Genomic DNA, 26,032 nt, shown 5'->3' on the forward strand with positions numbered 1-26,032 from the left:
CATGTGAGCTTTGCGTATATTTTTTGGTTTGCTTCCCACAAATTGTTAACTTTTAATACTTGGTTTAATAAAATCATGCTCAATAAAACTTGTATATTTGAAGAGCCATTTGGCTACACGGTAGTTCATTATATATGTACACCTCTTTCATTTCCAATGTATTCTTTAGCATTTTTTATTCTTTTATTCAAAACTCCGTCATACTTCAATAATTATCGAAATTTCCTGGTTTCACACATTTTTTCGTGAGTTTTCAATTTTCCAAAATATTGAACGGATGGCTGAAATTTGTTTGCAAAATTGAAAAAAAAAACCATTAAAAATTTTTTGAAGTTTCCTAATTTTTTGCAGTTGTATTTGGTATGTTGTGGCTGTTTTTTTTTGCCATTCACAAAAATCTTAAAAACTCAAATGTGAATATAAAATATTTTCGAGTCAAAACCTTTTTTGACAGTTAAACCTTTGTGTCCTGTTTAAATTGAAATTATACATTGGAAAAAAAAAGTAATTAAATATGTAGAAAAAATATATTTATATAGGGGCCTCCTCCTCGAAGTTCATATGGGAATGCTTTGGAAGGTTACTGTAGTCCTGCCGATTCCAATAATGTGCTCCAACAGCTTTGCCGCTGAATATGCTCCAATAATATTTTTATTTCTACCAGTGTGCCTAATTTACACTGGAACTTCAATAATCGCATTATTCGTTTACCGTATGAAAGCAGTAACTATATATGAAGCGGAAAAATCTATTTTGAAACAATGTACAATGTTATTGAAATATGCCTTTTTTATAAGTTTGATTGTTGTACTAATTTTCACATTTCTAATATATCCAGATCTGAAATACCAAAAAGAGTATAAATTGAAAATGGAACAGGTATCTTTTCAATTTTGAATTTAATTAATCTTTTTGTATTAAAATTTTAGAGATTTGGTCAGTTTGAAACCTATATGTGGTGTGATAATTGTTTCTTCTTCAATTTTGACTCAAATTTGTTCCGATGGTTTTTTGACATCGCTGCAGTATCTGTTGTCTTGGGAGCTTCATGTGCAGCATGTGCATTACTTCTAACTATAAAATGCATAAATTCAGTAAAAACTCAATTGTCAGCGAAAACAAAACAGATGCACCGAAATTTTCTAGTCAGTCTCGTTATATCGGTAAGTGTGTTGGATTTTTTAGTGCTACAATGAACTTTAGTTGTATTGCATCTTTATACATGGTCAAAGTCAAAAAAGAAGATTATTCAGTTTTCACTTAATCTAAGTTTGGAAGTCGATCAAAAAATTTTATTTTGAAAAAAAAACTCTAAAATTAAAATAATAAATTAAAATAATATTTTTTTAGGCCGCAATCCATGGAGGGTGTATTTTGACACCACTTCTTGGTTTTCTTTGGGCTATCTCATTTGTTATCAGCTTATCACGTAAGCTTAGTTGTCGTAATGACACAAACTCAAACTGCAAATTGATGTTCCAGAATTTCCTTACTTCCCATATATGATGGTTCTTATCATACAAGAACATGGCGCAATTTCCACTATTACCATGTTTTTGACGAATAACTTGTTACGAAAAACGTTGAAGAAACTGTTAATGTTTCCAGGGCTTGGAAAGAGTAGCAACTTACCGAGCCAGAATTTACAAAGCACAACGACTTCTTGATAATTGAAACGAAGTATTTGAAACTATCTGAAATTTTTAATATTAATCTAACAATTAATATTTTTTTTCGTTCTTTTGTTTTTTGAAAAAAAAAATCTACAGTCTAATTATTTTTGACATTTTATATCCCAGAAGATATTATCTTAAACTTCAAACATACCCAAAACGAAATCGACAATTGAAATCGACAAAAATATTTCAATCTTCCTAATAATTTTTTGTTGCAAAATTTATTCAAAAAATTTAAGCAGCATTTAGGATATAAAAAAGAGACAGGTGTTCTATATGGAAAATTTAAATTTCAAAAAACATTCAAGGCACCTATCAAAGCACCTTGCCTGCCATGTCATATCAATCCAAAATCGCAATTACCTAAAAAATCCACACCATTCGTTTCTATCTTAATTGCGTTTTGTTTAAAAATTTATCAAAAACATACGCAAAAAATCTAATTAAATTTAAGTTTTTATGTATTTCTAAAAATTTTCCAAGTTTTCCATCTCACAGATTTCTGAAATTCGTTTTAGTAGTCGATTTCATTTATCACCTGTCAAGGGTTTTTCATAACGTCAGACATTGGATATCAATTTTCAATTTCTGATTTATAAAAAAATCATACTCTATTTTTCCAAAATCCCCAAAAAAAAATTAATGTTAAACGAAACCTGCTATTTCGAAGAACCACTGGATTTTATGATCATCCATTATATTGCGTTGGCTTTGTCCCTAATTGTTTATGGTATTTCGTTCTATGTGCTATTTTTTGAAACTCCGAAACATTTTAGTAAATATCGAAATTATCTGATTTCACATATATTTTCGTGAGTAGAGTTCCATTTTTTTCCAATCTTTGGTTTAAATTTTTCAGTGGTTTCCTCTTAGATATAGTGATGGGTGTTCTATGGAAAGTCACAATTGTCCTACCGGTTCCAATAATGTGCTCGAACACATTTATCTCTGAATATGCAACAATAGTTTTCCAATTACTACCTGTATGCTTCGCTTACACTGGAGCTTCTGCGATTTCGCTTTTTGTGTTCCGAATGGAGGCGGTAATTGTTCACCGAACGGAGCAAACTTTTTTGAGAAAAGTTGTGAAATATATTCAATATGCGTTTTATGTGAGCATTGTTCTCGTTGTGATTGGAACAGTATTGATTTATCCGGATTTGAAGTATCAAAAAGATTATAAATTGAAGATGGAAAAGGTTGGCGTGGACTCCTAAAAAATATGAACACTTAAATCAACCAAAATAATTGTTTGCTAATAGTTTTTTACTTCAATTTTGTTTATTTTTTCTGGAAAATTTTCAATTTACCAAAAACTCCAATTTAGAAAAATTTTCCAATTTACCAAAAACTCCAGAAAAACTCCAAAAATATAACTCTTCAGAGATTCGGAACATTCAAGCCGTATATGTGGTGTGACAACTGCTTCTTCTGTAATTTTGATTCCCTAACTTTCCGATGGTTTTTCTACGTGGCTGTTGTTGCCGTAGTACTTGGTGGCTTCACTGGCGGATTTGCGTTCCATGTAACTGTGCAAGCACTGAAAAGTGTTAGCTCTAACCTGACTGCTAAAACTAGGGCAACACACCGGAATTACCTATGGAGTATTTCTCTAGCGGTAAGTATTTTCTTTATATATATTAAATGAGAACAAATTACTTGAAATTAATATTTTAGTAAAAACATATTATGCTCACAATTTCACCTGCTGATCATTCAGCTAGTTTGAGACTTTAACATGTGAATCTGAGAATCTAATAAGTCTTGCAAGAATGAATTAAAACAATATTAAAGCAAATGCAAACCAAATCTGATATTTTAAGTTTCATCTTTAGGCTGCTGTCCACGTAATATGCATTGTTCTACCGCTTCTCGGAATTCTACAAACTATCAATTTCATAATTAGCCTCAGCGGTAAGTTTACCATGTTCAAGCTAAACAACTATCTTTGTTTAAATTCCAGAGTTCCGATTTTTCCCATTCATCTTAACATTGGTCATCCAAGAGCATGGTGCAATATCCACGGTTATAATGTTTATGACAAACAATCTGCTGAGAGGCGCTTTAAAGAAAATGTTCTGGTGTGAGAAGCTGGTGGCAACCGTGGAAAATAGTGGAGCCAATATAATTGTTTCGTAGTTCTGTATCAATCGGTTTTAAATTTCTGTAAAATGTGCATCACTTACAATATAATGAACACATTCAAACGTACACTTACTCGTCGTGATCAACGCAGTTTTTTTTGTCAAAGAGTATGCATATATTCACAATTCAATTATTTTTCATGTTATTTTTCGGCTTCTGATAGTATTATATGTGTGTTTTTTTTAGGATTTATGATAATCATCATTGAAGTATAATTTTATATCTCAATGTACACTCTGAATCTTTGATAGGGATATGGGGAACTGTAGGAGTAGTACTCTAGGGATACTGTAGGATTACTGTAGAAATTCTGTTATTGTAGAAAAGTGAGTATTATTATCGGGGCACAGAGTTAAGAAGTTTTCAAAATTTTGCGGAAATTAAAAATTTTCTCAATAAAAATCTCTAACGAATTAAAAAAATCTCTTGAAAAATTTTCAAATTCAAAACTTTTAAGTCTGAAAAAATGGAGAAAATTCTGAATTGTTTTCAAACCATCTGGAAGGTTCAAGAAATTAATGGAATGCTTTGGAACCTTCTTTGGAAAATTTTGAAAATTTCCAAATGTGTGGCGTGGTCGAAAAATTATCAGATTATTCCAGAAACTGAAAATGTTAATGAAAGTTTTAGAACTTTTGGAAACTTTTAAAGAGCTTCAAATAATTTGGAGAACATTCAGAAAGTGCTACGTTCCAAAATTTACAAATAATTCTTGGGAAATTCAACATTCTTTCAAAGTTTTATAACTCGAAAACTTAGTTGTAAAAAATTTCATGTCATTTTTCAAACTTTCAAGCTACCCTTATGAATTTTTGAGAAAAACAAATTTGAAGTCTCTATATGGAAGATGTTAATTTGGGAACATTATGGCCATGACTCCCCCTTATTTATATTTAACCTATTCTGCTTAGTATCTAATTAATAAATTTGTCTGATCCAATTCCCTAAATAATATATTGCATCCCTTGGGACGCAATGCTAACACAATAATAGTCTATATCAAATACGGACATCAAATTCAAACCTCAATTTCTCTCATAAATGTGCAATGCTGTTTCACGAATTTTTCGAAATTTTCACAAAAATTCCTATTTTCATCACCACGGCCACAAACGTTCTATTAATTTATCTTACATTATGTAAAGTTAAGCATATCGTAGGCACATATAAATATATGATTGTAGTGTACCCCGTATTAGGACTTGCTTTTTCAGTTTGTGATCATTTCGCAAAACCATTCCTACATAGCTATAATGGATCCTTATTATACTTTAGTTATGGTGATGGTTGGTTTGAAACTTCTCAAGCTTTTCGTCAGGGTCACTTGTTTTATATGCCGGATTTTATATTATTATGATAGCTTTTGCCGCTGTGCAATTTGTATACCGTTATTTGGCATTGGTAAAACCAGATTTGACCAAATGGTTCAAAAATGTTTGGATTATTCTGTGGATTTCGTATCCCATTTTCTATGGAATCGTAAATTCACCTTCAATTCTGTATTTGACGTCACCAGATGACTTTGCAGACGATTATTTGCGGTAAAGCTTATATTTTGATTAGATAATAAAAAACTTTCGATCAATGTTCAAAGGAGAACTAATGGTTCTTGATATTTTGATGGTATAGACCCGAAATGTACTCAAATGAACAAATTTCGCAGTGAAACTTCTTAAAACTGTTCGAAATTTTTTTATGGCGGTTCAAAATTCCGAGAAAAAAATTACGTAATTTTAGCTAAAATCTCCAATTGAGGCCGCTTTTCCGTGTTGCAGGAGTCCAGTTACCTTTTTCAAATTATCACTCTTTATTCCATACTTTGGTCGTTCTTCTCATGCAATTTTGTTGATTAAGGTACATTTGAAGCCGATAGATGACCAATTTTTGTCAATTTTGTTAACCAATTTAAATGTACATTGTTCAACAAAATAACGTTCAGTAAACAACCAAAGTAGCAAATAAACAATAATGTTGTAGAACAATTTGAAAAATTTCATTCGGAAATTCGTTTATTTGAGCCCATTTTGGGTTTATACCTTCAAAATACTCAGAGCCGTTCGTTCTCCTTTAACTATTTGTAAAATTACAATTATTAGCGAAATCTGAATATTTTAAAACGGTTTCTCAATCGAAACTAAAACAAACTTAAATTTATTTCATGTTCTCCAACAAAACTTCCTATAATTTTTTTTCCAGAACCGAAATCTTCAATGAATACGAACTGAACATCGAAAACGTTGCACGGTTTGTAATGATTCCGTTCAACCTGGACGGAAGTTTGAGAGTAAAAAACACCATCTACCTACTCACTGTCACTTTTTTCATCGCTATTCAGTACCTCATAATTATTTATTGCGGAGTTCGAATGCATCTTCAAATGAACAAGGAGCTTCTCAAGTTTTCAGTGCCCAATCGAAAACTTCAGAGGCAATTTTTCAAAGCTCTTGTCGTTCAAATCATTGTCCCCGCTATTTTATTCGTGCTTCCCGCCGTTCCATTTATCATATTCCCGTTTTTCGACATCAAGTTCACACTTAAGTCTGGAGTTGTTTGTGCTCTGGTTGCAATATATCCACCTATCGAAAGTATATCCTTTATGTATATTGTATCGGAATACAGAAAAATTATCAGCAGCACAATTTTTTGCTGCCACTAGAAAGTCGAACCACTTCAACAATCTCTACAAATACAGCGTACGACAAATTGATTCCGTAATATTGATTCGATAAAAGATAATTTTTTCCTATTTCCCTAGCGGTGAGTTTTTTCTTTACGTCTATTAAATGAGAGCAAATTACTTAAAAATATGATTCTACTAAAACATATTAAGCTCACAGTGTCACCTGCTGATCATTTGACTAGTTTGAGACATTAAAATGAAAATTTGATAATTTAATAAGTATATCAAAAATTAATTAAAATTAAAAACTTAAGCAAAACTCAAACATTTTTAGAACTTTGAGAATGATTTTAAAATAATTTTGAAATTTTGATTTGTTTCACTAAATTTTTATAGCTTTCGTTTTCATTTCAGGTTTTTCATTTCATTTCATTTCAGGCAGTAGTCCACGTAGTGTGCATTGTTTGACCTCTTCGTGGAATTCTACAAGCTATCAATTTTCTAATAAGCCTCAGCGGTTTGTTGTTCATATTTCAAGTAAATTACTATTGTGCGTGAATTTCAGAGTTTAGATTTTTCCCATTAATCTTAATATTGGTCATCTATGAGCATGGTGCAATATCCACGGTCATCATGTTTATGCCAAACAATCTGCTGAGAGGCGCTTTAAAGAAAATGTTCTGGTGTGAGAAGCTGGTGCCAACCGTGGAAAATAGTGGAGCAAATAGATCTATAATTGTTTCATAGTTCTGTATCAATTTTGTTTGAAATTCTGTGAAAACTGCTTCACTTTCAGTATAATAAACCCTTTCAAACATGCATTTACGTAGAGCAAAGTGGAAAAAGGCAATCTGTTGTCAACGAGCCTAGTTTAATAACTAAGTAACTTAAACTTGGTCACTGAGCTTTGTTAAATTAGATTTCAGCAATAATCTACTTTATAGCCATGATTTTTACTCCAAAACCTTGATCCCAAAACGTCATAAAATTGAACATGCTAAACGAAACTTGCAATTTTGAGCAGCCACGTGGATTTCCAATAATTCATTACATATGCTGCTCATTATCGTTTCCAACATATCTTTTGGCATTTTGGATTCTAATTTTCAAGTGTCCATCGCATTTTAATACGTATAGAAATTACTTGGTGGTGCACATATTTTCGTAAGCGTTTTAGAGTTTTTTTAGAGAAACGTATAGTTTGGTATATTTGGAGTTTTGCGTTTCCAGCGGCTTATTACTGGAACTTCATATGGGCATGATTTGGAAAGCAACTGTAGTCTTACCTATTCCAATAATGTGCTCAAATAGCTTTACTGCTGAGTGTGCTCCAATCGTTTTTCAATTCCTTCCACCTCTTCTGATGTTTACTGGACTTTCAACCGTCTTACTTTTCATACATCGAATGGAAATTGTAGTTATTCATCGACTGAAACAATTTTACTATAGAAGAAAACTCGCGCACATTTGCAAGTATTCATTTTTCTTGACTTCTACTGTTCTTTTAATTTTATCCGGTTTAATTTACCCCGACTTGAAATACCAAAAGCCTTACAAGATAAAAATGGAACAGGTTGGTCGGGGCTGTGAAAGATTTTTAATTAACTAGCTGTTTTCAGAGATTCGGAAAATTTGAATCATATATGTGGTGTGATAACTGTTTCTTCCTGAACTTTGACTCCAACTTTTTCAAGAGCTTCTACGGTGGAGGAGCTTTTGCCGTTTTACTTGGGTTTCTCACATCGGCTCTTGCATTTCATGTGACTTTCCGAACTTTAAAATCTCTGAAATCTCAGTTGTCCCCCCAAACTGCAGCACTTCAAAGGAACTTTGTGATCAGTTTGGTTATGATGGTTAGTTTAAAAATTTCAAATTTAATTAATTTTTTTAAAAACCTGCGAATTTCCATCTCTCGTTAACTTACATTTTTGAATTTCCTCCGAACCAAAACCTCACGCCCATTTTCAAACCAATCAGCGACTTCGAACTTTGCACGCTCCACATGATTGGTTCACAGGTGGGTGGAGTAAATCGCAGATTGGTTACAGTTCCGCGAGAGTTAAAAATTTACAATTTTAAAAATTGGACTTATTTATTTTTAGCGACTTTTTGTGATATTCCAGCATAGTGGAGCGTTCTTTCAATTCAAAACCCAAATTTTTTTCTTCAAAATTCCCGTATCTCCCTTATATGCTTGAATTGATAATTCAAGAACATGGTGCATTGTCTACTATCACAATGTTTTTGACTAACAATTTGTTACGAAAAACATTGATGAAGCTGGTCTTGAGAAAACAAGAAGTAACCAGGAACCATATCAATCAAAATCCAAGTACTGCTGCCTAGAAGATTCCAAAATGTGATTTTTGAAATAGATAATTAGACAAACTTTGAGAGCAAGTCAGAGCCAACGCAACGAACCGTTTCAAGTTTCTAGAGCACGCTTTTCATACACACCAATATTTCGATTATTGCAAACCAAGAAAAATGATTTCCTCCTCTTCTTATCAGCATATATTTGACGAGGATGACACCTACAATGCCAAATTTTTTCAGTTAGTTTTATCAAAGAATTTTCTGTCAAAAAAAAAGTTACTTTTCAGATCAATAGCTATTTATAGTCTTCAAATTGAATTTCTCATGGCAAAAATAGGAGCTGTTTTGAACATACTTCATATATTTATTTTGACTAGAAAATCTATGATGATATCTTCAGTGAATTCGATTATGATCGGAATTGCAATTTGTGATTGTATTTGTATGATTATTATCGTTAAAAATGGGATTTTGGTTAGGAGTTTGGTGCAAGAATGGTAATGGATTTGAACTTAAATATTCAAAACTCCTGTAAAATGCCTGACGCCTGCCTGAATTTTGCATAAGCTCCCGCCTGCGATTTTTTTTTGACGAATTGTACGTTTCAAATTTTGATCCGATATATATAATGCTGTTCAAAAGATACGGCGCGATAAAATGCACGAGGCAGACACAGAATGCCTTTGAAGGCAGTCGTATATGAAAACCCCTTGCCGGTTTGCCGGAAATTTTCAATTTTTTGCAATTTGCCGATTTTTTTTCCGTTTGCCGAACATCAATTTGCCAAAAGTTCTTAGAGGAACTTTTTTATAAAACGGACACACCCAAAACTGTGCTGTCACCGGGCGGAGGTAGTCCGTCCCGGTGCTCCTTCCTACTTCGCGAGCGTCCCGGTGCTCCTTCCTACTTTCGCGAGCTTTTTTTCTCAATATTTTGATAAAATTTGCTTACTTTTTAAAATATATCTATAGGGTGCATACAATTCTGCCAAGTTAAATAGCAATTCTAAAATATTCAAAAAAATGTACAAACCAAAATTTGCCGAATTGATTGTCGTTTTTTCCGGAAATTTGCTGATGTGTCGGAAAAATCGTTTGTTGCACACCCCTGGTACATACCGTGTTTTCTTTATTAGTTGCGAACCACGATAACTAGCAAAATGAGACTGTCAGAAACACAAAAAAAACTAGATGTTTAATAAATATTTCCAGTGCACCACCGCTGTCTCAGTTCGAAGCTCAATTTGATTTTTTCTTAACGGCAGTGCATAACGCGCTCCGTCGATGTTCTGCGTGGCTTGGAATGCTAGTTGCAGTGGTCAGATATTTTGTAATAAGAAATGTTACTAATATCAGAGCCCAAGTTTCGATACCAAAATATGGCGTCAAAGTGTCTATAATTGCATTTTTCACAAGTTGCGTGGCATCAATATTCTTCTATTTTCACGTGGATATTCTTGAAGTCGCTACATGGACTCCAAAATCTGATTGCGAAGACTTCACAGATATGACCGCTAGACCTGTTCATGGACAAGTTTCCAATGAAATATTTGAATGGAACAATGCCCTTTTTGCAAAACTTAGATTATATATGGAGTGCGTATTCTCAAAGGTAAGTAAAGTTTATTACAAGTTCTCAAAGCTTAGTTTTCAGCTGATCACATGCTTTGCGTTGCCAATTCTTTCCGGTCTGCTGATTACTGAAATGAAAAAGTCTGCGGAAGTATCAATAAAAAGTTTTAAAAAATCACGTAAAGATCTAACAACAGTAATCACAATTTGTATAGCAATTTCCTATTTTGTATCAGAGTTTCCTCTGGGAATAATTTACTTCTACAAAGCAGTCTGGAGAGGCAACTTGACGTATTTGTGAGTATAATGCCTATTTGCACAAATAATTATATTTTAATGAGAACACTTTTTCAGAAACCTTGCAGAAAACGTAAAGTTATTCTGCCATTCCTTGTTCACTATAAACGCTTCAATTCATTGTCTCATATGTTTTTCAATGTCTCATCAGTATCGAAAAACATTTTTCAAGTGTTTAAAGAATTTAAATTGTTTGAGTAAAAAGGTTCAGGAATATATTTTTAACATAATTTTTATGGCTACGTTTTAGGAACAACACCATCGTGCTACCGTCTGGATCAGTCGATAAATGTTCCCTAATATGTATCAGAAAATTTTGAATTGAAAAATAAAGTTTGAATTATATAAAATTAAAATTTCAGTTAAATGCGCACCAAACTGTGCGGCATTCATATTTCTCTGTATCCGGTAGTCAAAAGCTAAAAGTTTCAGGAACCGGAAACCGACACTTGCCGGTTCCTGGCAACCCTGGTGTGGACTTCTATGATGTGGTCTGGTGATCTAGTTTTTTCGAGATATGACGTCACACATGTTTTTCTATAGAAAATGCATTACAAAATCTTGAATGCCTATGAGTTATTGATTATTATTTAAGCGTTGTGTCATGTCGAGGCTAAATTTAGAAGTCTATTCAATTTCAAACCAGGTTCTAACCGCATTTGCAGCTGATATTACCAAGAGTCATGCTTCACATTCTCCATTTGCCAAAAAATGCAAGACAATGAAAATGGATCAGCGCTTTTTTATTCAAAAATCAATTTTGGTAAAGCTTATTTACAAACAGTTCACCCTCCATTTGAAATTATTTCATTTCTATTTTGCTATAATGTTGTAAGTGTTTTATTATTTATCGGTCTTCTAGTTTGGAAACAGGTTTGGAAATATCTGAAAATTTTTTTAAATAATCAGAAACAAAGTTTCAAGATTAATTTGTTACAACACTTTACTGGTTTTATTATCCTATTGCCAATAGCAATCATTACTGATTGCTTGCTTTATTTGATTATAAAACATCCAAACTTGATTGAATTTCTTTATCGATATCCGAAATACCGCTATTTTTCTGTATGGTGCACACTTCATATATTCGTAGCAAAACTTGTGTTTTTTCGAACAATTCCTCATTCGCTAATGTTATGTTATTCTTTATTTTTGAACAAAAAAGATGAGGAAAGGAAATATTATTTATGTGGCTGTAGAATTACAAGGTAAGTTGAACTGAAGTTTTTTGATTTGAAGAATTAAATCGATATTGAAAATTTAAAAAAAAATTTCAGAACAAAAATTAGCTTTTTTATCATTTTTCTGATATTTTTTGTCGATTTTTTGAGAGTCCTCGCACTATTTTCGGCAATCCTAAAACAGACGCCGCCTTCAAAAATCAATTTTCAAGATGCATATCTTTCTGCCCATTTGTTGTTACCAGACGGGCGTGTTATACATTTCGATCTTCTCAGAATCCTTATAATTTCTCTAGTGATGCTAAATATTCTTAAGAAAATTTGTTCGCACCCGACAGGAAAATTGTTCGAAACTTCGGAGTACCTGTACATTGTTCACATACTCGTTTACTTGTGGATTGTCTTTGTTGGTTTTTATGCATTTTATATTACGTAATGTTAAATTTTTAATATCAAGTTTTCAGATTTGCACAGTGGCATACATGACTTTATTTTATTTTGAAGTTTTAGAAGGGCCTGAAAACGTGATTGCATTTCAAGATTCAACAATTTTACACTACTCTTTTGTCTACCCTATTTATTTCACAATTTGGAAGCAGAAAAAACAAATTACAGATAGAAAATCAATTACTCCAATTAATTAACTTTGTAAATTATTTTCAATTAATTTATTTGCACATGTGAACTATTAGAAAAGAAAAAGTTTACTTTTATATTTGGTGCTATATTGGTGATAAATCTATGCAATTGGTAATAAATCGGAAATACGTTTATTTTCTGCAATTGAATATAATAAAAGGTAAATAAATGATGAGTGCGAGAAATTTGAGTTCCATAATTGTACAAGCCAGGGAGTTTTGAAAAATAACAGAACCGGTACCTATTTCTCTTTTTATAACATATAACATCTGAAACCGACATGTTAAATAAAAAATTTTGAGAAAGAAAGTTGTTAATTCTCGTTAATTTGCGATATGTCTATAATAAACCTCGTAGCATTTCTATCGACTAAAAATTTGTTATAATCAGAAAAAACCATCGAAGTTTTCAAGTCAAATTTCAAAATACTCTTCACATCAAAACTTGCAAAATTAAACTCACAGACTGGAAAAGGAAATTCGAAAATGTCTGAAGAATAACGGTTTTGGAAACCGAGCTGTACTTTTTTCCAGGAAGATCGTTCACAAACAAAATCAAATAGCCATAAATTGAAATACTTGCACAACTTAAAAAATACGAGAACATTGAAGAAATATCGATGTTCTTCAATACACATAAAATGTTGTTGTCATATTGTTTCCATGAGCAAATGGCTGAAATCTGGGCAATAATAATATTTGATAAATGTCCATTACTCACTTGGTATAGCAACTTTATGAACTAAAGAAATTATAAAAGAATTGATAATTATAAATGCAAGACATCGGGGTCGAAACCTAACGAATGATCGAAAATTTGGAAATTTCAATGATATGACTTTTTGTATTGCTAGTAGAAACATGGAAACAGCGAAAATATTCGGGAAAACGGTATTTTGAGAATGTGCTATTAGAGCCATAATGGACTGAACGATAGCCCAATTTGTAATTAGAATCTTACGATTTACATTTCTGAAAATTTATAGATATTAACTTTAAAACATATATGAATGGATCTTACAATCCATTAATTACAATCAATACAATAACATTGTTCATATTAATTAAAAATAAAGTAATGCTCATTAATAAAGACATCAAATGATTAATTTTTAAAATGTGACATGATTTATGTCTCAAATAATGTGTCTTGTTGTGATTCCATGAACGGCAGTAAAATATAAAAACGATACTATTTGTAGAAGCAAAAACCATCAATAAAGTTATTTCAAAGTCAATATGACTTGTTGCTAAGTTCTGAAAAGTCTGAAATACTTGCATAGCTTAAAAGCGTAAAAGTGAATTACTATGCATAAGTCTGTGGGCGAAATGCATGTGACAACATTTGCACCTGTTTGGTTTTTAATAGCCTCCAAATTTAAGACTATGAAAATTCATTCTGCGGTCCTTCCTGAACAATGGCACGTCCAAACGTCTACAACATTTGAATATTTATATTTAATACAAAAGTAGACCATAAAAATAGAATTAACATTTTTTTGATCGACAATTTCCAAAAAAATAACAAAAACTGAGATTGTTCCAAATTTTTTTTCCAAAAGTTATATAAAATTTTAAAAAAATTTCAAAACTTTTACTATGATATATTTACAGCCCCCCCCCCCCACAAAAATAACGGATTTCATCGCTTTGAATTTTTAATAAATTTTCAATGAAAATTTATGGAATAGACACGGGACCAGGCGGAAGTCTTGATACTTTTTGGTACTGTGTACCAACCAAAAATTGCAGATACAAAAAGAATAAAAACATTTTTTTTAAATTTTTTTATTCAATTTTCCGTATTTTTGAACCACACTTAAATAAACTCTATTTGAAGCACAGTCTTATTTCCGTGTTTTCATCAGAGACCACAGTTCCTTATCCTTGCGTTATCAATTTTCATTACATCTTTACATCAAATCTTTTGTGGCAAATGTACAAAATGTACATTTTGAAGTAAATATACCCGATAAGAATTAGTTATCGGTCAAGAGACTGTTTGATTGCTTTATATAAAATCAGATATTTCAATTTTAATTCTCAAATCGAAATGTTTTTCGTTCTCTTCATCGCTGCGTGTTTAAGTTGGCTAATTGTTCGTCAGTACCAAAAGGTCTCCAGACATCCGCCAGGGCCTATTTCCTTCCCACTTATCGGGAATCTTCCACAAATTTGCTACTACCTATGGTCAACTGGAGGAATTGTTTCGGCTCTTGATTTGCTCAGAAAGGTAAGGAAATTTAGTTGTTTAATTTTCACCAATTTCAACTTTAGAAATACGGCAACATTTTCACACTATGGGTTGGTCCAGTTCCGTACGTCAGCATTGCAGATTTTGAAACTTCCCATGAAGTTTTTGTAAAAAACGGCGGTAAATATGCAGATAAACTACACGCCCCAATAATGAGGGATATTAGAAGTATGATTTTTTTATTGATACATGTACTTAGTTAAATAATTTCAGAAGATAAAGGCATTGCGTTTACTAATGGAGATCACTGGCAAGAAATGAGGAGATTTTCTCTGCAGACTTTCCGGAATATGGGGGTTGGGAAGGATATCATGGAGACAAGAATATTGGAAGAACTTGATGCAAGGTAGGTACTTGCCTAAGTATTACTAAGTTCATATCCATTCAGATGCTCCGACATTGATAAATCAGCAAAGAACGGAGTCACTGTAGCACAAGCCTCCGAATTTTTTGATTTAACCGTTGGAAGTGTCATCAACAGTATTTTGGTTGGCAAACGATTTGAAGAAGATACAAAACATGTGTTTTTGAGAATTAAAAATACAATTGATGAATCTTTCAAACTTATCACTCCTTTTAATACTACCGTTCCTGTTTGGATTTTGAAAACTTTCTTCAAGGATCGCTATGACAAAATGGCGGATGCTCAAGAAATAGCGAAAAACTTTGTAGCTGCAGAAGCGCTCAAAAGGTTTGTCTTTGCATTTTTCCATAACCATATAATAATTCTTTTTGTTTGAAGAATAGAAGACATAAAATCTGGAAAATATGTGATTGATGAGAACAATCTCCAAGATTACACTGACGCTTTCCTGTTGAAAATGCAGAAAGAAGGAGAGAATCTGGATTTTAAGTTAGTTATCAAATGCCATAAATAGAAAAAAAAAATCAAACTCGAGTATTTATTTTCAGCACTGAAACCTTAAAAACAATGTTAGTTGATTTGTGGTTAACCGGACAAGAAACAACTACAACTACATTGACTTCTGGATTCAATCAACTTTTGCTACATCCGGAAGTTATGGTGAAAGCTAGAGAGGAACTTATGAACGTAACTGAAAATGGTTCTCGAAGTCTCAGTCTTACTGACCGTTCATCAACTCCATACTTGAACGCAATGATTGGAGAGATTCAACGCCATGCCTCAATTCTTAACTTAAGTTTCTGGAAAGTCAACAAAGAATTCACATACATAGGCGGTCACCCTGTCGATGCTGGAGCTCTTGTTACTGCTCAACTCAGTGCTCTCCATGTCAATGAAACCTATTTTACAAATCCGCAAGTTTTCGAACCGGAAAGGTATAGTCAAGATGAGAAGCTTCTACAGAAAATAATTCCATTCGGAGTTGGAAAGAGAAGTTGCCTGGGAGAATCTTTGGCAAAAGCAGAATTGTATTTAGTAAGGAAACACAACTATGTTTATTGCATAATCATGGTACTTTTAGATCTTTGGAAACCTCCTTCTTCGCTATAAATTCGAGCCACATGGAAAACTTTCGGCTACCGATTTGATGCCATACAGCGCTGGGAGGAGACCATTCAAGCTGGAAATGAAATTTGTAAAAATTTGAATAAATCGTTGCAGTATTTCAATTGTAGTGAATGTTTAAATAAAAGTTACACTTGAAAAAAACATTTTCATAATAATTCTTTTTTTGTTTGCGGCAACTGTGGCTATTGCCGGCTGGCAACAGTTTTGGAGTTCGGCAACTGCCGATACCAGTTTCAGGCATTTTTTTTGCCCTGAAAAATGCAAGAATCGTAAATGAAGAAATGTTTTTTATAAATCCTCCAGCAGATAAGCTCAACAAGAATATTTGTTTGAAAAACGCCAAAACTGTGAAATAATCTTGGCAACCAATAACATCCGGTTCCATATATAAAATATGCCAAAACTGTAATCAGCTGTTGCGGAAACGTTACAGAAAAAATATTAATTAAAAATAAACTTTTTTTGTGATTTCTGTCACTTCGGCAGTTCCCCTAGGTCACTCAAAATATGATTTTAAATCAAACCTCGAGATGTCAATAATTTGAATAAAGTTTGACACCTTATCTATTTGACATCAATTTATTTGTAATCAGTTGAATTTTTGCATGACATTATTAGTCATTGATAGTTTCACGAAACGTCATGTAAAAGCGTCCGCGGGGAGGAGTGGAAAAGTTGACAAACAAAAAAAAGTATTACGAAATATTTCGCCACTGAAGTATAAAAAGGATGGAAATTTGAAAAGCGTCACCGGCGGTCAGTATGTACGAAGATTTGTATTTTTGGTGAGGATCCTATAATATTTTTCTCTATATATTTTTCATGTTTCAGGAGAAAAAATGGCCGCCCGGATATTGAAAAAGATCACGATTTCAACGCAGGTTGTCATATGAAAATGCGCTACATTGAAACCAATTTAGTTCTTTTGAAAACTTATCACATGGATTTCGGAGAAGGACAATGCTCGAAAAAGCGACAGGAAGAACTGGACCGAACAGTTTTTAGTCAAGATATTCAGCCATATGTTCAGTATTCTCTGAATAAAAAGAAACGATGGGAGGTTGAAGCGGCTGTTAAAATGCTCGGCGAGCTCCAAAAAATGTATAATGATATGGATGTTGTGGTGTTGGAAAGAATCGATTTTCGAGGTGCCCCATTTTTTAGTGAGTTATTTTTAATTAAAATTTGTGTTTTTTTTTTCAAAATATCAAAATACAAAACTTTCAGCGGGGCTCCGTTTCCCAGACAACTACTTTGAAAAGTTTCGAATTCAAAAAATGCATAAAATACTCGATGACAAATATTATCAGTGCACGGCTGTAGATTCTGTTCATGGACAGAAATTTAATGATATCCAATTTAAAAATCGATCTCTGAATAAATCAAAGGATCTAGAAGCCGAAACAATGACATCTAAAATTGCGGGAAGACCTATTGTAGCATATCATCTGATAAAGCCTCATCAAATTTACGAGAAAAAAGTTGCAAAGTATTTTAATCCATGCTCAACCAAGAAGAAAAATTGGTATTACTCCGAGCTCTACTCAGTTGATTGGTATCAACTTATCACTGAGGATACCTACGAAGCTATCACTTATGATGCTCTTGAAGATCATGAATGGGATGAGCTTCATGAGTGGGAAGAAGAAGAAGATACAGGTTCTATTAGTGTGGCGGTTTCTGAAAAGTGGTAAGTTTGCGTTATCGAGAACTACATATCTTAAAATTTAAATTTTCAGCTACAATTTGGAGGATCATCTCGTTGATAAATATGTAATGGTCAAAAGGAAGAAGGCTTGATTCAACATATTTATTTTATTTTTGCAGGTTTACAAAACTACGGGTTTAATAAATTATGTTTAAAAATTTTCTTGAATTTTGTTCTCTTTACAACTAAAAATATATTTAATTTTTTTAATAGCACCATATGAATTAGGCATACAAATCTACTGTTAGATTTTCACTGCATTTTGGCAGGAAGTTAAAATTGTAATTTTCCAAAATATTGACGACGGTGGCACTTGGTGAATTCTAGCCGCTGGAATTGATATAGCCTGAAATTTGTTATAATTTTTCCTTTCCAGAAAAAAAGACCTAAGCTTAAGGTTAAGCCTAAACTTAAGCCTAAACTTAAGTCTAAGATTAAGCCAAAGCCTGAACCAGAGCCTCAGCTTATGTCTAAGCCTAAGCCTAACCTCTTAAAAAGTTACAAGAAGGTTTTTCCTTGCGCTTGGAGCGCAAAAGAAAAAAAAAAGAGCTATTTAGTCTTAGGATGCCCAACTGGAATAAAACATTGGAAATCCCAATCCAACCAGCCTAAGGGCCCGAAAAACATACTAGGATGCCCAACTGGAATAAAATATTGGAAATCCTTATGACACACTTAAGCCTAAGGGCCCGAAAAAAAAAACTAGGATGCCCAACTGGAATAAAATATTGGAGATCCTTATGACACACCGGCGGTATGGCGCGGCTTAAGCCTAAATAGCCACTTTTATCAAAATACATTTGAGCTCGTCTTGCGTTTTACAATAACTTCTCAGACTCAAAAGTAATCTGTGTGTATTTTTCAGTAATCTAAATGAAAACTATAGATTACTGAGAAACTTGGAGATTTCGTAATATTTGGAGGGAAGCGAGCAACCTTTGGGGATATTTTTTCTTAGTAAAGTTATAGAATGCCATTATTCAAATTCCTATCTCATGGGAAGAAAAGTTCAAATTCTGTACCAACAGCTCGCCTTGCGTTTTACAATAACTTCTCAGGCAACTCAAAAGTAATCTGTGGATATTTTTCAGTAATCTAAATGAAGATTATTTCTAAGAAACTTGGAAATTTTGTAATATTTGAAGGGATGCGAGCAATCTCTACATATTTGCGATCAACCTCTGGAGATTTTTTTTCTTAGTGAAGTTATAGAATGCCAATATTCAAATTCCTATCTCATGGGAAGAAAAGTTCAAATTCTGTACCTACGTATATTTTTTTATAACTCCGTTCTTCCCACAAGAAAGGCCTTCTTCCCATGAGACAGGAATTCAAATATCGGCAGTATTCATAGGTACATAATTCGAACCTTTCTTTACATGAGATAGGAAGTTTATATCAACCAAATTAACCCTCCAGTAAAGTGGGACCTTTGATGAATATAATCACTCTGATAATATCTAATTCCGATGATTAATCCATTTTTCTTTCTCTCACACTTATGAACTAAAATGATTACTAAATTAAGGCGTGATATTCTAAGGTGTGATAACATATGATATTTATTTTTAAATTTAAATAAAGTTTTTTTTTTAATTTTTGCTAAAGAACGAATAGTTTACAACCGCCTCGCTCAAATTTATTTTGATAAAAGTGGCTATTTAGGCTTAAGCCGCGCCATACCGCCGGTGTGTCATAAGGATCTCCAATATTTTATTCCAGTTGGGCAGTATGTACCTAGTATGTTTTTCGGGCCCTTAGGCTGGTTGGATTGGGATTTCCAATGTTTTATTCCAGTTGGGCACCCTAAGACTAAATAGCTCTTTTTCTGTTCTTTTGCGCTCCAAGCGCAAGGAAAAACCTTCTTGTAACTTTTTAAGAGGGTTTCTGCCAAGCAGCCTCTAATAAATGCCGAGTGTGGCGACTCCGCCCCTTTTTCGCGTTTTTTCGCGTTTTTTTTTGGCTTGCGAAAAAATGTCACACTTCGTTTTCATTAATAACTCCAGAGCCGTTTGACTGAATTTTATAATATTTGACAGCTTACTAGAAATATTTCACCCCACGGGGGAGCAAAAAACTGCACAAAGTTTGGAGCAAAACTGAGCTCAGGACGGCTTTCCCCAGTTTGAAAAAAAATTTTGTTGCTCTTTTTACCCCCAAAAACCATGTTTTAATTGAATTAAAATTCGGGTTTTGCTCGGTTTTGTTCCAAATTTATGTGCAAGATACTACTCAGAGAGGTGGATTTTTTGAAAAAAAGTTTGAGTTCATAAGTGCAAAAGGCAAAAAGTTGTGATAAAATAAAAGGCCAAAAAATGCCATTTTGCCAAAAAAATTTTTTTTTCCGAAAAAGTAGTTTTTCGTCTTTATCTCAAGTTCTACTTCATCTTTTTCGATACTTTTTTTTTCTACCCCACGTAAAAAAGTACGCTGAACACGATTTTCAACTCAGAATTAAGAAAACTTTTATGAGTCGGCCGAGCAAGGCGAATAAGTGCCACATTTTGCACACTTTCTCATTTTCGCGAATCTACTTTTTCAATCATAACACGGTCAGTTTTCAAGTTTTCTTAGTTTTCCAAAAATTGACGTGTAGGTCTCATCAAGACGCATCGAGACATATAAAATTTGTAAAAAGTTCAGTGGGAAAATTTTTCAAGAAAAAAATAATTCAAAAATTTAGTACTGGGGGGAGTGGTTTCCTGCGTCTCCTGAACATTTTTTCCACTAAAGTTTTGCGGAATGTATTTTTAATTCATAGTTTTTGATTTTATTTGATGGAAGATGAAGTTTCGTCGCATTAGAAACACTCTGCCAAGAGATATTATTTTTATTAATTTTCAGGCCAAAACTTGTTTTTTTTCTATACATCTGTCTGTGTACAAGATATAGCCCTCAACTGTACGTCTCCTTTTTGGGAAATCAATAATGAGTACAATCCTGTAATAAAATTTTCAAAAATTCGTTTTCCCGCTGACATATCAGTAATAAACGGTTTTCGAACGCCTTTTCTCAAAATGTAATTATTGAAGAAAGCGGAATCGAAAAACGACTCCCTCCAGAAATTTCCCTTCCCTGCATCTCCCTGCCGGGTCTCTCCCGCATGGCCGAGTGGTTAGTGCGTATGGCTGTGAATATTTTGCTCGTTGGCTCGATTCCCCCAACTGACAAATTTTTTTTGGGTAATCGGGATTCGAATAGAAATGCTCGATTTTAAGCAAAATATGAGTGGGTCTCCTCTCCTCCCATTGGCTCACTGCAATTGTCACGAACCCTCTGGCAGGTTCGAGGCGAAGCCGAGAACCTACGTCCGACTGGGGGACTCGCCCTACACCCCCTGCAACTGGCGGGCCCGCAGGGCCCGCTTGTCTTATATTTTATTAAAATCGGGGCGAAGCCCTGATTTTAAATCCATATTGTTTTTTTTGTCTTCCACTATCCCTACAAATAGGAAAGAGAATGTGTTCTTTCTGATGAAGTAAAAACGGCGCAGCCAGCCGACAGCCGAAATTTTCACGATTTTCGGCTGGTAGCGCCAGCCGAAAAATTAAAAGAAGTCGGCTGGCGGCGCCAGCCGACAGCCGAACCAGCTTTTTGTCGGCTGGTAGCTTTAAATTTTTTTCCAGTTTTTTACAGAAAATTCGTCCAGTTCTTACAGAAAATTCGCGTTTCTATGTTTTAAATTTGATAACATTTGCAGTAACGGAGACTGCTGACCCGGCGTTTCCCATGAGAAAAGAGAGAGAGAGAGAGAGGGGGAGACAGTGAGATATACGGCAGAGACATAGACAGGGGAGACACCATTAGAGATCGTCTCCTATAGAGTGCTGCCGGCAGGGGGCGTTGTGGACCTGTGGGAAGAAGGGGGGAGACAACCGCACACTGTGCGGTTGTAAATGCGGAATAATCCATTTAAAACTAAGGAAAATAGTGGTCTAATGCTTAACAGTGAGCCGCCTAGATAAAACAAAAAAAAGTCGGCTGGCTGCGCCAGCCGACAGCCGAAATTTTCACTATTTTCGGCTGGTGCCACCAGCCGACAGCCGAAAAATTGAAGTCAATCGGCTGTCGGCGCCAGCCGACAGCCGAAAAAATCAGCCAGCCGCTCAGCCCTGGTGGGGTGGCGATGTGTTGGCAGCCAACCCTTCAACGAACTGTATCTCCCGCCTGTATCTCCCTTCAAAGTGAGATCCTGTAACAGTAATTAGAGACCATATTTACAGCCAGCCTACATGCATCACTGGAGACTCTGTGGAGAGGGAGGAGGCAAGAGAAAGGGGAGGCAAGAGGGGGCGGGCGGGCACTGCTGAACCTTGAAAGCGCCGTAGCTCCGCTCACAATTGGAATTGAAAAATGAAAAGTATATATTTGAAGTCAACGTTAAAAGGAGAATATGATAGCATTTGAAATTTTGGAAATTGGTGAAGAATGAAAAAAAAAGCCTCTGGAGCAAGGCTTGAAGCTCACAACTTCAGGAACGGGGCTCGAGGAACTCATGGCCAAAAACTTTTTATTTGTCTCGCTTCTCATAGCAAAAATAATAAGATTTAAAACATAAAATTGATTATCCAACAAAAAACTGGTCCAGGAAAAGAGGGAAACTGAAAATTCGAGGTCAAAAATTAAATAAACTAAAATTGTGAAAAATGGTCGTAGAGAGCTGTGCTTTCAGCTGGCATTCGGAATTTATGCACTTATTACGAATTTAACATAAAATCCCATTTGATAGTGGAAAAATTTTCATTTTTCCAGCAAAAACGTCATTTTTTTGAGAAAATGCAGCAATTTGCGATTTCTGAAGTTATTTTTAACTTTTTTGAAAAAAAAAAATATTTTTGAAGAGAAAATTTCCTGAAAAATACGTTTTTCAAAAAATTTACCTCAAAAAGTGCCAAACTGACCGACTTATGGACGAAAAACCATCAAAAATCGCTAATTTGCACACCAAAAAAAAGGGGGGGGGGGGGAAATGCAATTTTCGATTTCACACTAAAGAGCCCACTTCTATAGCAATTTTTGAGTTTCACTCAAAATATCTCGGCTCAATGAGCTCCAATCTTTCTGAAAACAAGAATACAGAGGTGGGGCAAGCTTTTTGAAGAGACAGCAAAAAACTGCATCAAAATCCATCCACCCACCGTCAAGTTACACGCGCGTTTTCATTTACCACTTTTGTCGGATTTTGAAGCTTAATATCTCGGCTCCTGTAAATCGAAATCGGCTGAAAATTCACAAGAAAACTTACTTCACTACGATCCTCCTGTCATTAAATTTTCGTGAGCTTAGACCGAAAACTGACAAAACGCCAAACTTTGCTAACGCTCGCCACTGACGCCAAGCCTTCAGACACGCTTTCACTAAATACAGTCTATTTTTCCGTGTTTTCATCAGAGACCACAGTTTTAAAATAATGCGTTTTCAATTTATTTGATGTGATTTATACATTTTCCCATCAGAAATGCTGTGCTAAATGTATTCAATGTGTCTTTTTGAGTGAAACCACTCTTAATTTATCAGTCAACAGATAATGTTGCTTTGTATAAAAAGGATTCATCGAATTTGAAATTTTCAATCAAAATGTTTGTCATCCTTTTTATATCGGCAATTTTGAGTTGGTTAATTGTTAGACAGTACCAAAAAGTCTCCAGACTACCGCCAGGACCTGTTTCTCTTCCACTTATTGGAAATCTTCCGCAAATTTTCTACTATCTCTGGACAACAGGAAGTATTGTTTCAACTCTTGATCTGTTTAGAAAGGTAACAAATTCAACTTCTTGTATAAAAAATCAAAGCGGTGAGTTTCAGAGATATGGCAACATTTTCACACTATGGGTCGGACCACTACCTCACGTGAGCATCGCAGATTATGAAATTTCCCACGAGGTTTTTGTAAAAAATGGTTCTAAATATGCGGACAAATTTCACGCACCAGTGATGCAAGATATCAGAAGTATTTTATTTGTTTAGTTCAATACAATTTGTCCCTAATTTCAGAAGACATGGGAATTATGGTTACTAACGGAGATCACTGGCAACATATGAGACGCTTTTCTCTTCAGACATTTAGGAATATGGGAGTTGGAAAAGATATAATGGAGACAAAAATTATGCAGGAACTTGATGCTAGGTACCTCCTACCTTAATTTTTATACGGTTCTATATTATTCAGGTGCGCCGAGATTGATACATCAGCAATGAACGGAGTCACTGTTACACAAGCCTCCGAATTTTTTGAGTTAACCGTTGGAAGTATCATTAATAGTATTTTGGTCGGTAAACGATTTGATGCAACCACAAAACATGAGTTTCTGAAAATCATCGAAACCATGGATGCGTCAATTGAAACTGCTTCCTTTTTCGATATGATGGTTCCGGTTTGGATTTTAAAAACGTTCTTCAAGCATCGCTACGACAATCTTTCCGATGCCTTCGAAGTTTCGAAAGCTTTCTCTGCTGCAGAAGCAATCAAAAGGTTATTTTCTCGACACAACTGAAAAAAAAACAGGTTTTTTTTCAGAGTTGACCAAATCAAGTCTGGGAGGTATTTTATCGATGAGAACAACTTACAAGATTATACTGACGCGTTCTTGTTGAAAATTGAAAAAGAAGGACAATGTCAGGATTTTAAGTGAGTTATCAGGATGACTTAGAAATGGAAGTTACTAAATTTTCAGCATGGAAACTCTGAAAACTATGATTGGTGATTTATGGATAACAGGCCAAGAAACAACTACAACTACTTTGATTTCTGGATTCAATCAACTTTTGCTACATCCGGAAGTTATGGTGAAAGCTAGAGAGGAACTTATGAAAGTAACTGAAAATGGCTCTCGAAGTCTCAGTCTTACTGACCGTGCTTCAACTCCATACCTGAATGCAATGATTGGAGAGATTCAACGTCATGCTTCAATCCTTAATGTAAACTTCTGGAAAATCAACAAAGAATTCACGTACATGGGTGGTCACCCTGTCGATGCTGGAGCTCTTGTTACTGCTCAACTAGGTACTCTTCATGTTAACGAGACAGTTTTCGAAAACCCGCTGAAGTTTGATCCAGAAAGATATATTCGAGACGAGAATCTCCTCCAAAAAGTTATTCCATTCGGAGTTGGAAAGAGAAGTTGCTTGGGAGAATCTTTGGCTAGAGCAGAATTATATTTAGTGAGTAAATTCGAGTTGAAATTATTTACTCGTTGATGATGAAAATTTCAGATCTTCGGAAATCTCCTTCTCCGCTATAAATTCGAGTCAAGTTCAAAACTATCAACCACCGAGCTTGCTCCATACAGCATCGGAAAGAGACCATTCAAGTTGGAAATGAAATTTGTCAAAATTTGAATCTTAATGCAACGAATTAGTGAAAAATTCATCCTGGAATAAAAAATAATTCTAAATATTTTTTGTTTTGATATTTTGCAACAAAATGTTTGTTTCAAGACCTCACTTGATGCCAGGCTGTCCCATTACAATTTGATCTACATAAAATGCGGGTTTTTTGCTACAAAAATGTAACGTCAGCACTGTTTTAACCATGCGAAATCAGTTCAGAACTCTGCGTCTCTCCAGGGGTGTGCAGATAACCGATTTTTTCGGCTAACGGATAAATCGGCTAATGCCGATTTTTTGAAAACCGGCTAACGGATAATTCGGCTAACGGCTAATTTCAAAATTTTCGGCTAACGGCTAATTCGGCTAAAATCAATCGGTCAAATCGGCTAATTTTCGGCTACTTCGGCTAATTCGGATAAAATTCATCTGGTCAAGCTTTTTTCGTTCTTTCTGTTAATTCAGGTTTTGGGTTAATTTTTTCACTGTTATTGAGAAAATTCAGTGATGAACGACTGTTCAAATTGGCAAAAAATCATACAATTTCACAAAATTTTGTTTTCCAAAAAAATGTTTTAGTGGAATTAGCCGAAATAGCCGATCGGCGAATTCGGCTAACAACGGCCAAAATCGGCTAACGGATAACTTCGGATTAGCCGAACTGTCAAAAAGTCGGCAGACGGCTAACTCGACTAATTGGTACAAAATTCGGCTAACGGATAATTCGGCTAATATCAGCCGAGTTAGACGAATCAGCCGATCGGCTAATTCGGCTAATTCGGCTATTATCCGCACACCCCTGCGTCCC

General features: G+C 34.4%; 8 protein-coding genes and 2 pseudogenes across 10 annotated transcripts; 9 read left to right on the plus strand and 1 right to left on the minus strand.

Moving 5' to 3' along the window:
* Positions 1–75: 75 nt before the first annotated feature.
* srh-7 (Serpentine Receptor, class H) lies at positions 76–1,667 on the plus strand (the record flags this gene model as incomplete). Its single annotated transcript, NM_071717.1, has 5 exons — positions 76–245; positions 540–879; positions 930–1,163; positions 1,351–1,429; positions 1,483–1,667. The coding sequence occupies 5 exons, from the start codon at positions 76–78 to the stop codon at positions 1,665–1,667; spliced, it is 1,008 nt and encodes a 335-aa protein (NP_504118.1).
* Positions 1,668–2,318: 651 nt separating this feature from the next.
* On the plus strand, positions 2,319–3,815 carry srh-4 (Serpentine Receptor, class H; the record flags this gene model as incomplete). Its single annotated transcript, NM_071718.1, has 5 exons — positions 2,319–2,488; positions 2,536–2,875; positions 3,061–3,294; positions 3,512–3,590; positions 3,640–3,815. The coding sequence occupies 5 exons, from the start codon at positions 2,319–2,321 to the stop codon at positions 3,813–3,815; spliced, it is 999 nt and encodes a 332-aa protein (NP_504119.1).
* A 1,054-nt stretch (positions 3,816–4,869) lies between these two features.
* On the plus strand, positions 4,870–6,477 carry str-42 (annotated as a pseudogene). Its single transcript is given in 3 exon segments — positions 4,870–5,140; positions 5,143–5,362; positions 6,018–6,477. Coding segments are annotated over 3 exon segments (951 nt in total).
* Positions 6,478–7,435: 958 nt separating this feature from the next.
* On the plus strand, positions 7,436–8,787 carry srh-6 (annotated as a pseudogene). The gene is made up of 4 exons: positions 7,436–7,605; positions 7,672–8,014; positions 8,061–8,294; positions 8,612–8,787. Coding segments are annotated over exons 1-4 (923 nt in total).
* A 141-nt stretch (positions 8,788–8,928) lies between these two features.
* srw-89 (G-protein coupled receptors family 1 profile domain-containing protein) lies at positions 8,929–10,875 on the plus strand (the record flags this gene model as incomplete). The annotated part of the gene is made up of 5 exons (NM_001028875.2): positions 8,929–8,996; positions 9,045–9,254; positions 9,969–10,368; positions 10,411–10,625; positions 10,683–10,875. 5 exons carry the CDS (start codon positions 8,929–8,931, stop codon positions 10,873–10,875), a joined length of 1,086 nt encoding a protein of 361 aa, NP_001024046.1.
* Positions 10,876–11,336: 461 nt separating this feature from the next.
* K09D9.3 (Serpentine Receptor, class Z) lies at positions 11,337–12,450 on the plus strand (the record flags this gene model as incomplete). The annotated part of the gene is made up of 4 exons (NM_071719.1): positions 11,337–11,498; positions 11,550–11,833; positions 11,903–12,212; positions 12,271–12,450. The coding sequence occupies 4 exons, from the start codon at positions 11,337–11,339 to the stop codon at positions 12,448–12,450; spliced, it is 936 nt and encodes a 311-aa protein (NP_504120.1).
* A 54-nt stretch (positions 12,451–12,504) lies between these two features.
* Positions 12,505–13,725, minus strand: K09D9.14 (Vomeronasal type-1 receptor; the record flags this gene model as incomplete). Its single annotated transcript, NM_001330823.2, has 4 exons — positions 12,505–12,714; positions 12,908–13,119; positions 13,166–13,416; positions 13,466–13,725. 4 exons carry the CDS (start codon positions 13,723–13,725, stop codon positions 12,577–12,579), a joined length of 861 nt encoding a protein of 286 aa, NP_001317831.1. The 3' UTR covers positions 12,505–12,576.
* Positions 13,726–14,457: 732 nt separating this feature from the next.
* cyp-35A3 (CYtochrome P450 family) lies at positions 14,458–16,331 on the plus strand. Its single transcript, NM_071720.6, has 7 exons — positions 14,458–14,677; positions 14,722–14,866; positions 14,912–15,044; positions 15,087–15,389; positions 15,441–15,551; positions 15,611–16,097; positions 16,144–16,331. Exons 1-7 carry the CDS (start codon positions 14,498–14,500, stop codon positions 16,267–16,269), a joined length of 1,485 nt encoding a protein of 494 aa, NP_504121.1. The 5' UTR covers positions 14,458–14,497; the 3' UTR covers positions 16,270–16,331.
* Positions 16,332–16,895: 564 nt separating this feature from the next.
* Positions 16,896–18,061, plus strand: K09D9.1 (DUF4130 domain-containing protein). Its single transcript, NM_071721.5, has 4 exons — positions 16,896–16,975; positions 17,022–17,353; positions 17,418–17,880; positions 17,930–18,061. The coding sequence occupies exons 1-4, from the start codon at positions 16,953–16,955 to the stop codon at positions 17,988–17,990; spliced, it is 879 nt and encodes a 292-aa protein (NP_504122.2). The 5' UTR covers positions 16,896–16,952; the 3' UTR covers positions 17,991–18,061.
* A 5,406-nt stretch (positions 18,062–23,467) lies between these two features.
* cyp-35A4 (CYtochrome P450 family) lies at positions 23,468–25,295 on the plus strand. Its single transcript, NM_071723.2, has 7 exons — positions 23,468–23,655; positions 23,704–23,848; positions 23,893–24,025; positions 24,068–24,370; positions 24,416–24,526; positions 24,573–25,059; positions 25,111–25,295. The coding sequence occupies exons 1-7, from the start codon at positions 23,476–23,478 to the stop codon at positions 25,234–25,236; spliced, it is 1,485 nt and encodes a 494-aa protein (NP_504124.1). The 5' UTR covers positions 23,468–23,475; the 3' UTR covers positions 25,237–25,295.
* Positions 25,296–26,032: the final 737 nt, after the last annotated feature.

This window comes from Caenorhabditis elegans, chromosome V (assembly GCF_000002985.6).
Source record: "Caenorhabditis elegans chromosome V".
Taxonomy (NCBI): domain Eukaryota; kingdom Metazoa; phylum Nematoda; class Chromadorea; order Rhabditida; family Rhabditidae; genus Caenorhabditis; species Caenorhabditis elegans.